General features: G+C 30.7%; 1 protein-coding gene across 1 annotated transcript; it reads left to right on the top strand.

Moving 5' to 3' along the window:
• The first annotated feature begins 4,030 nt into the window (after window positions 1-4,030).
• LOC130979123 (protein REVEILLE 6-like) lies at window positions 4,031-7,778 on the top strand. Its single transcript, XM_057902487.1, has 8 exons — window positions 4,031-4,383; window positions 5,318-5,375; window positions 5,780-5,903; window positions 6,011-6,178; window positions 6,350-6,451; window positions 6,758-6,867; window positions 6,993-7,052; window positions 7,297-7,778. Exons 1-8 carry the CDS (start codon window positions 4,154-4,156, stop codon window positions 7,393-7,395), a joined length of 951 nt encoding a protein of 316 aa, XP_057758470.1. The 5' UTR covers window positions 4,031-4,153; the 3' UTR covers window positions 7,396-7,778.
• Window positions 7,779-12,586: the final 4,808 nt, after the last annotated feature.

Raw genomic sequence — 12,586 nt, 5'->3', positions numbered from 1 at the left:
TCCATGCCTCCTCTTTTTCTTCTCTTTTTTCGAAGAAGAAACAGCAGAAGATGAGGAGAAGAAAGAGGAAGAGTTATGAATTATGCATAAGGTGTACTTCAACGAATTTTGGGTGTATTTTTGTAATTCTTTAGGTGTACTTCTGTAATCCTTTGGGTGTATTTCTGTAATTGTTTGGGTATATTTCTGAAGTTTCATTATCTTCAAAACGATTTCAAAACTTGATTTCAGAAACCATAAAAATCGAAAAAAAATAAAACAAGAATACTAGTAAACGCAAATAATACAACAAATAAAAAGACAAAGAAAAAACGCGGCAAGAAACTCATTTTTATGGAGGAAGAAAAAGAAGAGTAAGAGAAGAAGAAGAAAGAGGAGGAGGAGAAAGAGGAACGCAAAACACACCATGAAAATCATATATGGGTCAGCATATCTTTTGTTAAATTTCTCCCAACTTATATAACTTGTACACCAAATAACTTATATATGTAGGACTCCTCTTAATTATTTGCCTAGTTTGGCAAAAAAAAAAATGATCATGAAAGCTTTACCACAACAATTCATGATTTGGCGCATGCATCATGCATCTTTGATCCATTGAAAGCTAGCTGACTCGGTCCATATTCAAAGCCCAAAGGCATACATGGATACGGACATGGACTATAATTATAAAGAATATGACTAAGCAAGCATACACGTTTACTTTTGTCAACACATTATAATTAAAAAAAAGTCTAGGAACAAATATTTTTATTAAAATTTGATCGGTATCTTATTATCAAAAGAAAAATGAATAATTTTATATTATTAAAAATACTAATAATAATTAATTAATAACTATAAATTATAAAATTTATTGGCCTTAACACTCCTCTAATAAAATTACAACTATATTTACAAAACAGGATGGAAATGCATTCATTAAAATCGCATATGTTTTGAAGGTACATTTGTCCCATTAATTGACAATTACCTTTTGTTCTCATTCTATTATGGAGCTAAATTTGTTGAATTCGTTGAGCAGTGAAAGTAACATTTAATTTATTTTTGTCCACATTAATCAGTCAATCATACCATCATAGATTCATTAACATTACTGTTAGAGATATAACTATTAATGTTACCTTCTCTTATCAGCTTAAACTTTTGGGATGAGTGGTTTCATGACATGGTATCAGAGCTCTATGTCCAAAAGGTCAAGAGTTCGATACTTAGAGAACCCAAAAAAAGTGAAAAAGAATAGAAAATCTTGCTTCAGAGGGAATGTTAACGATATAACCATTAATATTACCTTCTCCTATCAGTTTAAACTTTTAGAATGAGTGGTTTCATGACAATTACTAATTACAATATGTTATTTTATTTTATTTATTAAGACCTTGTTGTTCTTGAAAAATGAAAATAAAACAAAGTTGAAAGTTTGAAACAAAGACTAGCGCAAGTCAAGGAAACACAGAGCCCACATCATGGATAGAATGGTTTCAAGCTCAATTTTTTGTTTGGGGCCTAAGATTTCTAGAGATGATTACGACTACAGAGTTTAGACCCCAAAATCAAAACATATCTACACGTACAAAATAAAAATTATCTGACAAAAAGAAAAGAAAAGAAGAGTGTACAAACATCTAGTGAAGGGATTATGGCCTGCTTAATAAAGCCTTTTTGAGCTTTTCTTGGGAAGTGTTTGTGTTTGTACTCATATTTGGTAAACTAAAAAAATTATTTGTTGATTGAATTGTTACTTTAACTCGTTTACTTGAATAAATATTGCAAATTTAAATCTCATTTTATATATACTGCAACTTATTAATTAATTCAAAATTCTTAAGCGTGGTTTAAATTTGTAACGAATTAATTTTTAACATTGGAGACAAAATAAATAGGAATTTGTTTTCATGCTCCTCTTGTTGCAAGTAAATATCACTTGTTTGGAGATAAAAGTACATTAAATAGGTCGCAAATCGGAGTTTCATTTAAGAATTTATCGTTGATCAATGAGTTATTATATGTGCAAGGTAGAATTCAAATCTCCAATATTTATTTAAGCAGATTAATAAACTAACAATTAGATCAACCTAACTTAATTTTTTTAGGTGTTATTATGTTACGTTTAACAAATTTGATAACCAATATGTTGGAACAAATGAGACAAATCCTAAATCACTAACTTTTTTAAATTTTCATTGTATTTGAGTAAATCCAAGTTGTTTCTTGCATTGCACTCATTCACATCATGGTCCACTAGGTAACACCCTCTTGTTTCCAAGCAATGTAACTGTCCCTTCCATTTTCGATTTCTACATCACCAACAAGGAATCTTCATTCAAGTGGACCATCATCATTCCAAATCTAGTATCTGACATATGAAAGTTAGTTAATTATTAAGGGACTACCGTGTATATATATAGATTTTGTGGCTAAAAACAATTATTGATTTCTTTATTAATTGGAAAAATAATGTGATTTAATCAAGGTTAAATCTTTGATCAACTCAATTAACTCGTCATTTACTCTTAAATATGAATGAGGTGAATGTTACGATTTAGCAAACATTTGCAGGTATCAAAGTCTTTGTTATTCACTTATTCGGCTTAAAATTCTACCAAGAGAAAAGGAAAAATATTGTACAAGAGAAACATAAATACGAAGAGATAATTTTATTGTATAGTTATTCAATGAAACTCAAATTAGTTAAGGCTTCTAATTATTCAGGCAAATACAACCATAAAAATATGAAAAAACATAGGAATAAAATTAAAATCAAATAAGATAAGTTAACTAATTTTGGCAATGCTCTCATAGCTCACATAGTCACATAGGCACAAGCCCACAACCTCTCCATGGACCCAAAAAAATAAATAAAGGAAATTCTTAATAACACAAATAAATCGGATTACCCAATTGACTATTATGAGTTTCAAAGGACTAGGGGTGGCAAGCGGGGAAGCCCGCCCCGCCCCGCCAGAAGCCCGCCTTTTGGCGGGCTGGCCCGCCTCGCCTAGTGAGGCGGTCCTAGAATCCTAGCCCGCCCCGCTTAACTGCGGGCTGGCGGGCTGGCGGGCTAAGCCCGCCAAAGCTTCTCTTTTTTTTTTTTTTTTTACTATTAACTACTAAGTAATATATATAATTTCACAATCATATTAATAAATTTATAATTTCTAATGGCATAAAAAATTATATTTTTTATATTCACAAACATTAAAGTCTTTGTAATTATAAATATCTAATAAATATAATTATAAACTAAATTTTCATTCAAAATATAAGTATAAATATTCTCTCCAAAGCAAAATAAATATAATCCAAAACATAATTATAAATATTGTCTCCAAAATAACATAAACATAATTCAAAACACTCAATTTTTATCTTCATACTCTTGTAAGTTAGGTTAGGAGAAGTTAGGTATTGACAAAAAAATTGCAAAAATACCCCCTCACTAATAAAAACCTTAGCCCGGCGGGGAAGCCCGCCCCGCCCCGCCAAAGCCCGCCAAAACCCGCGGTTTAAACGATCAGAGTTAGGCGGGCTTTTGCTATTTGGCGGTCCCGATTTTCCAGCCCAGCCCGCCTTTTTTGGCGGGTTACGCGGGCCGACCCGGCGGGTTTAGGCCCGTTTGCCACCCCTACAAAGGACTAATACCTAAAAAAAAGGTTTTATGTTGAAAAATCAACACTCAAAAAATAGTTTTATAAAATCTTAAATTATCCCATGTCCCATCATCATAGTTAATTTTTGTAGTAATATTTTTCTCAAAATTTTGTTCCCTTGGTACTTAAACAACTTATAGAAGATTCTTATTAGTAAAATATACAATAAAGTGTCACCCAATAAAATATTACAACTTACAACCGTGTTCTAAATTGAAATTTGATAATAACAAAAGTTTTATAGTAATACATTTTTTTTTAATTTTCAATATCCTTGTATGTTGTGTCTTTACTCTTAATTTGAAATGACTAGGAAAAATAAAAAATCGATTTATCCACAATTAAGTTTTTTTAATTTTTAATTTTTCAAAAACAAGCCACAACCTTTAACCTAATAAGACAAGTTGTAATTCGCCGCAGCTATTAGAAATTAGAATTTAGAACCGCGAATTTCTCTCCAAAAATTTGTGTGATTCGTGAAATCCAATTCCAATTCCAATTCGATGGTATCCAAAAACCCGAACCCGCCGGAGGGCTTCTATTTGGACCCCACCGGCGCCGCTCTTCCCGGCCTCGCCCCCTTTGCCTCCGTCACTGCCGCCGCCACCGCTGTATCCGCCCCTAACTCCGCGGAGGACGCCGCAAAGAAAATCCGAAAGCCATACACTATCACTAAGTCCAGGGAGAATTGGACTGAACCCGAACACGACAAGTTCCTCGAAGCTCTTCAACTGTAAGTAAAGTTTCCTTGTTTTCCCCTTTGTTTTTTGTTGCTATTTTTAGCTTTATTTTGTTCTATTGATTTTGATTATGGAAAAATGTAATCGATGAATTTGACTGTTTTTAGGTGAGTATGAGACATTGGTTAGTTCTAGTGTGGTGTGTAAAATTCATGTGAATATTTTGTTTGCTAAGGTGTAGACTTTAGGGTTTTTAGGTTGGGGGAAATTTTAGGGTTGATTTGATTAGTGGGTGAACTGAAAATGTTGGAAAATGAACAAATGGAGTATGGTGAAGTTTCATTTTTTAGCTGAGTTAAGATCTTGGGTTCATCAAATTTGTGCCTCTGTTCTTTTGAGCTGTGCTTAAGCTTTTCCACTAGCTACACTTAAGCATTTTGGGTTGTTGACTTGGTTACTTCTTTTTGGTGTTCAATTCTATGATGCCTTTCATTTTACGTGGTTGTATTAAGGGAAGTATTACTGTTTTGAAGTATAAGAAAAAAATTACTAGGAGTAGGATAAGAATTTCCCATTAAGAAAAGAGACGGGAAACAAAGGAATGAGTATGCCAAGTTACAAAGTTGCCAAAAAATTGCTAAGCAGATGCATAGCTCTTTGCATAGCAGTTATTGGACTTTCGTAGAAACATCTATTAGCAAGGCACTAAAGAGAAGTAGCTAATTCTTTCCAGTGGCAAGTTTAGTGACACCACATAACCTTAAAAATATGGACATTCTTCTCCAATTATTATATATTTTGATATTTGAAATTTTATATTGCTTGCAATGTATTGGTAGAAGTAGAAAGCTTCATTAATTGCTTGCCTTACATGAAAAATATTGTGTTTCAAGTTAAATCATAGTGAGTTTCTTCGTTTGCTTTCTCAAGCTTGGTGTCATTGTCTCGCAGCGTCCTGATATTTTGATCTTTTCTTTCTGCTTCCAGGTTTGATCGTGACTGGAAAAAGATTGGAGCATTTGTTGGATCAAAGACAGTTATACAGGTTATTCCAAACTAAAGGAAAACAAAAACGTGTCTTCTTCAGAAATGTTTCTCTTAAATATTTCATGTTTCTAGTCTAGGTTTTGCATTCAAATGAGTAACTCGTCACATGAAAAATGTATATTGGAAGAAACTTCTCATAATATCTTGGAATGTGGTTAGTTGGTTACAGAAACATCAATACATTGGCGGAAGAAAACTTTTTTTTTTATATAACTTAGAAGAAACATCTTTTCTGGGGAATATATTTGAACGTATTTCATGCCGTTTGCTGGTTGAGTGTCAACAGCTTAACCAGTGGGAAACATTTGTATGCATGTACTGTAGATGTTTATGAGTTGTTGAGGCTTGTTCATTGTTATATGGATAATTTAATTCAAAACGTAATATCTGTTGACTTTGTAGATTCGTAGTCATGCACAGAAATACTTCATAAAAGTTCAGAAGAGTGGGACAAGTGAGCATCTTCCTCCACCCAGGCCGAAAAGAAAAGCTGCCCATCCTTATCCTCAAAAGGCTTCCAAAAATGGTCATCATCATTCACTATATGTTTGTTTGTGTGTATGCTGTGTTTGTGCTGTAAACTCATAATTTAATGCTATATTATATTTAATAATCTGTAATTGTTTAATGCAGCTCCTTTACTCTCACAGCTATCAGAATCTTTTCAATCTTCATCTGCTTTACTTGAGTCCGGATATGTCCTGAAACATGACCCCTCCACAATGCTTAAAACTCCTATTATGAACACTGTGGTGCCTTCATGGTCAAACTCCACCTTGCAAACCACTAATTTACTGCATGGTATTAAATACTACAGTTTTTTGTATATAAATTTTTGTTTATATATTCTTTGACAAAATTTTCTGAAAATTTTGTTTATAAACTATGATACTCAATTACTCATTATCAGGGGGGAAAAAAAAGAGAGACAGTAACAATATTTTGTTTTCCCCTATCAAACTTGTTTTGCAGTACCAAAAGTGAACGACCCTTCCGGTAGCAGTGAGAGTACCCCCAGAGTGCAGCCAGGTGATGAATCCAATGGACAGGGGAATAGTAGCTTTCCACTAAGAGGTAATGTTTTTTGGTTTTCGTTTACAATTATCAAGGCTTTAAAAATATAGTTTGTATTGATGGAGGCAGATAATGTTATGTTTAAGCGTATATGTAAGTTCCACTTTGCTCAACATGCAAGATCCTATTTGAAAATTTATGTGCTCTTGTTCCTTGATTAATTCTCTCTCTCTCTCTCTCTCTCTCTCTCTCTCTCTCTCATTGAAGTTTGTCTTTTGTTGTATCGTTACTCATTTATTTTATGCTGTCTACGTTCTACATAGATTAACTGCCATTATAATGAATTTCCGCACTCTTCTAATGCAGTGCTTCCCGATTTCACTCAAGTATACAGCTTCATTGGCAGTGTATTTGATCCAAATACAACTGATCATTTGCACAAACTGAAAAACATGGACCGTATAGATGTTGAGACGGTATGTTTATGTTCTCTACTTCTCTCAGTCTAGTCTATCCTATTCTGCTCAGCAACTGTATAAATGAATTTATGATTTAACAGTTCTGACAAATCTATTCTTTCTATGACCTTGGCTCTATTTAGGTCCTGTTGTTGATGAGAAATCTCTCTGTCAATTTAACTAGCCCAGATTTTGAGGACCATGTAAGTATTCATGCTACTGAATCTCTGGCTTGCCATATCTTTGAAAAATAAAATGATTACATGTCTTTACTGGACCTGTAATAAGGATATATGTCATCAAATGAAACAAGAGATATAGTTGGAGAAAAGAAAAGTCTAGATGAAATTAGTTGAATTGAGAAATAGTTATTAATAATTGAAAATAGTTTAACATGTTTGTTGGTCAGCTTCCTTACAACTGCGCATGTTGTTGTAATTCATGCAGAGGAAGGTTCTTTCAACATACGAGGTTGAACTTGATACAGATGACTACATCAATGCAGATATACTTCAGGATGATCAGTTGAAGAGTGCTGCTACCTAGATTGGTGTTGGAAAGGGAAAACACCTCATCGGAGGTTCACAATTTTGCATGATTATGCAAGATTCCTTGGAAAGGAAACAAGCTGAAAGGCACAAGTCACAGCCTAGTATAATGTCCTACTGTGATTTGTAATTGCTATCTGCACAGCATCTTGGCTAAGCAAAGCCTTAGTTTCCTTCATTCATTCTGGTGTTCTTTGTATATATCAATTACCATTACAATGTTGTAAAAGGGAAATAATAATGAGTGTATAGTTTTCCTAGTTTTGTGTAGGGTCTGTACACTTGTACAGTACTTAAGATGTATGTATGTATTATATTATGATTAACCAAACATCAAATATCTACTTGCAAGGTTTAATTTGATGTATTTTGTTTCCTCGATTACTTTCTTTATCTATTTGATTGTCATCACTAAAATGTAGAACCACATAAGTGATATGTTTGCAGTTTGCACACCATAAGACCCTTTGAATCTCAAAAGGGTTTCATCCTACTGAACCATTTTTGTCATTCTGGCGCCATATCTACCGACGAATCACTTCTTCCTCTTATTTATAATACTTGTATTTAAGTTAAAGAGTGTTCTAATAATTTACTATGTATTTTCTACAAATTTTTTAATATAATATCATTAACTAGTATTTTTAAAACATTTGTTAGCAAGACTTGATAATTTAATTAATACTTATAAAAAAATAACAAAGTCTTGTCCCATTAGATGTGATCGACTATATGGATTAAACCATAGTTATAAAAATTAAATTGGGCCGCTCGATTTGACAAAAAAATTGGTAAATCGTACCTTAAGCTGGTTTGGTTTATTTTTTGGACCATTCAAGGAAGAGAACCGGTGTGAACTAATAAGAATCGGTCAAAATCCGTGAGAACCGGTGTAAACCAGTCTAACTGAACTGGTCTGTTTTGAAAATTTTTCAAAATGCCGAAGCCAAGGTTCGGACCAACATTCTCCCTTTGCCACTCAACCATCATGCTTCTTGTTATTATATAAGACAAATAGTAATTATATAGTATACATTCAATTACATAATTTTATAGATATTTAATTTAATTTAATTTTGTATTCTCTATTTTTTGAATTAATTATATTTTAATTATGTGCTATTATTAATATAAATATATATTTCACTAAAAATTTATTAATTTGCTTGGATCGATTTCAATGCTATTATTGTAATTAAGGTTATTTGTTTTTATACTAGTGTTAAAATCTACAGATATTATAATTAGATGATAGGCTTTGTGAATTAATTGTTACTTTTATTGTGTCAAATTAAGATATTATTGTAGTATTAGTGACAAATTTTATATTTTTTATTAGTTATTTTTAGAATTTAAGACTTAATTTTTCATAAAATATTAGTGAAGATATGTATTTCAAATTTTAATTTTAAGTTTTTTATTATTTTATATTTTTGTTTACGTCATACCGGGTTTACCGGTTCAACTAGTGATTTATCGGTTGAACTAATAAACCAATAAACCAGTAGCTTGACCGATTCGATCACCGGTTCGATCCTGACAACTATGGATCAAACGACGCCATTGAGCTCTATCATATATCATGCCTATAGAGAGACCATTTACATGTAGATCTCGATTGACAACCTCATGTATGATCTTCCTAGATCTTCCTTTGTTTTTCACCCCTTGTCCATCTTCCATCACATCCACTCTCTTGACTGGGTGCTCTGTGCGTCTTCTTCTCACATGTTCAAACCATCTGAGATGCGATTATACAATCTTTTTTCACAATAGATACTACTCCAACTCTCTCTCTCATATATTCGTTCCTTATTTTATTTAATCGTGTATGACCACTCATTCATCTCATCACCTTCATCTCTGTCACACTTAACTTATGCTCGTGCTCTCCTTTGACCGCCCAACACTCTACACCATAAAGCATAGTCGGACTGATAGCAGTGCATTAGAATTTACCTTTAAGTTTTAAAAACACTTTTTTGTGACATATAAAATCAGACGCACCCCCCATTTTGACTAACCTGCTTAGATCTTATGATTTACATAATGTTCAATCTCTTAATTATCATGTATGATGCACTCAGATATTTAAAACTTTTATCTTTTTGTAGGATGTTTTCTCTAATCTTCACCTCTGTATTAGGGTTTTTCCTTCGACGGTCGAACTTACATTCAGTATATTCCATATTGCTACGGTTTATGCGCAAACCATACACTTTTAGAGCTTCTCTCCATAAATCCAACTTCTTATTTAGGTATTCCCTTTACTCCCCCATAAGGACGATATCATCAGCAAAAAGCATGCACCATGGCACAGGCTCTTTAATATGCTCTGTGAATATTTACAAGACTAATGTAAAAAGGTATGAATTTAAGGATGATCCTTGGTGTAATCATATACCAATAAGAAACTCTTCTGCCAAATCAGCTTGAGTTTTCACACTAGTTGTAGCCCCAGCATACATGTTTTTAGTTGTACGAATATATGCAACTCTTACTCTCTTCCTTCCCAAAACCTTCCATAAGACCTCCCTTGGCATCTTATCGTAAGCTTTTTTTAAATCAATAAACACTATAAGTAGATCTCTTTTATTACTACAATACTTCTCTATCATCTTTCTTAACAGGTATATAGCTTCAGTGGTGCGTGGATCTGTCTGGCATAAAATCAAATTGATTCTCTGTTATTTGTGTCACTTGTTAAGCCTCTTTTCTATCACCCTTTCGCATAATTTTATGGCATGACTCACGAATTTGATCCCTTTATATATAGATTCTTATTCTTTAATTAATACCTATATATAAAATTAATTGTTTGGAAATTCAAATAAAATTGATTTTTCAACTTCTTTCATAGGCTTCACTAATACAATAATATTAATTAGGTTATGTTTACACAAAAATAATTATTTATCAATTATCATATATAGAAATATGTATTTGATATCTGATAAAAAAAATTAATATACTATTATTATTATAAATAAGTTTGAATATTTATCTATTAATATTATAGCTTTGATTATTTTACTAGGTTAAGTTTGATTATTCTAGTGACATTATTTAATTAAAAAAAGGTGTCAATTAATATACATAAAAATATATAATCGCTAATTTAGTGATTATATTTTGGTGTACACATAATATTTTTTAAATAATAATTACATAATCATTTTATATTTTGGTGTACACATTATATAAGTCTTAACTATTCATTTGCATATAAATATTTTAAACACGTCTAATTAATTTATACTTAAATTTTGTATTTTTATCCATGCATTAACAATTTTTATTCACTTCAAGTGCATGTAAAATATCTTAGTGCTATTGTTAGGGAGTACAAAATATTCTCTCAAGAGCCTTTTTGTTTGCTTTTTGGTCTTGATGATGCACGTGTTATTAAACTATTTTTCTATCTTAGTCTATTATGACAATAAAAAAATTTTATAATTTATAATTTCAGTCTAATAAAATATATAAAAATTCAGTTTTAATTTTAATTTTTATCATTTTATCTTATCCTTTTATCTTATCTTTATTTTTATTTTTTATAAATAATATTCTATATATATTTAATTTTACTTTTATAATTCAATTAATCAAAAAATACATAACAAAATATTCTTTATTTTTATGTACTCTTTATATACTCTTTTAGTTTTATTATGTGTGAATGCCATAAATTAGCTAATCGGCCTGTCAGAGATAAAAGTCGTTGGTCACATCCTTATTTACATTTTTAGGTTTTTTTTACGGAGCATGAACGGGTAGTGCAAGAAAGGTGCTCCCGGTGGAAGATCATACTACGCCACCATCCCATATATGAATAGAGATAATTCATAATTTGTATAAGTGACATAGGTGTATTATTATAAAAAAAATTATCATTAAAATAATATTAATTTAATTTTTATTATTAAATTAATTTAATTTTTAAAAATTAAATATTTTTATAAACGATCTCTCTAATATAATTTAATTTTATACAATAATATTAATTTTAATTTTAATAAGAAATTAGTAATTTAAAATTATTTATTTTAAATAAGTACATTATTTTTCTAAAAACAAGTCATTTGAATTAGTACTCAAAAAGAGTACATACAAAATATATTGAATTAAATTGATTTAAATTTTTAAAAAAATAAATTATAAACTAAGTATAATATAGTCTATTTGCAAATTCTGTCAGCAATCGGATTTATAATACAAAGGAACTTACTATTCATGAATTGGAGGTAATTAATATTCTTATATATATTTTTTTCTTCTCTTTTTTTCAATCAACAAAACTTTTTCAATTTTTTAATTTTTATTAAAGTTTTTCTTTTGTTTTTTTTCAACTAAATTTTGAAACATTTAATGTAGTGTACTGTTATAAATAACAACAACATTTTTCTTTGTCCGTTGAAAATGAAAACTTGAGCTAGGGTGTTATCGTGCAACACCTTAGACCTAATTATAAAGCATTATTATTAAAAATTGAAAATAAGAGAAAGGAAGAAAATATATAGTTGCAGATAACATTAAATGATGAAATGATAGAAGATGATAAAACAACATTTAATGTCAACATGGTGAATATCTTAGACATTTTTATAATGATCATTAATAAAAAATAAAACTTTTTATTTTATTTTTCTGCCTTGTGTAATTTTTAAACATTAATATTATTATACAAAATTCTTGAAAAATTACCTCCATTATCAAAGTATATTTTACTGAAGTTAAGCAAACTCTTATTAGATTAAAGAGAAGAGGTGAAAAATAATTCTCATTCATCATCTATCATGTACAGTTTAGATATATATACATTAGGAAAGAAAAAGGCAACTAACTACCAAATTACCAACAGAGTATAACTAATTAAGGTTAAAAAATGTTGTTGGTTGTTACGATAAGAAAGCCTAGGTGGATGACCATTTCCCCACAAGGCTCAAAGTTTTGAAGAAGAATCTTATTTAATGTAGTTTGACAAACTACCATCACAAAAGCTTATAAATAGAGGCTTTTGCCTCAGAGAAACATACACAGCAATAAAAAGAAAGCTAATATACTCTCTCTCTCTTCTTACGAATACTTCTCTCTTTTATGTTGCAATCAAATACCCTTCTTCTTATATTACTATTACAATTCTTTCTCTTCTTTTATTTTATAAGTATTTTAAATTCTATTTTCTATTA

This window comes from Arachis stenosperma, chromosome 5 (genome assembly GCF_014773155.1).
Source record: "Arachis stenosperma cultivar V10309 chromosome 5, arast.V10309.gnm1.PFL2, whole genome shotgun sequence".
NCBI lineage: Eukaryota > Viridiplantae > Streptophyta > Magnoliopsida > Fabales > Fabaceae > Arachis > Arachis stenosperma.
The sequence above is the reverse complement of the archived record's forward strand: the minus strand, read 5'-3'. Positions and strand labels throughout refer to the sequence as shown.

Coding starts and splice junctions, on each gene's coding strand:
- LOC130979123 (XM_057902487.1), top strand. CDS start 4,154: ATGGTATCCAAAAACCCGAACCCGCCGGAGGGCTTCTATTTGGACCCC. Junction 5,376..5,779: donor GATCAAAGACAGTTATACAG/GTTATTCCAAAC, acceptor TTGACTTTGTAG/ATTCGTAGTCATGCACAGAA. Junction 6,452..6,757: donor TAGTAGCTTTCCACTAAGAG/GTAATGTTTTTT, acceptor CTTCTAATGCAG/TGCTTCCCGATTTCACTCAA.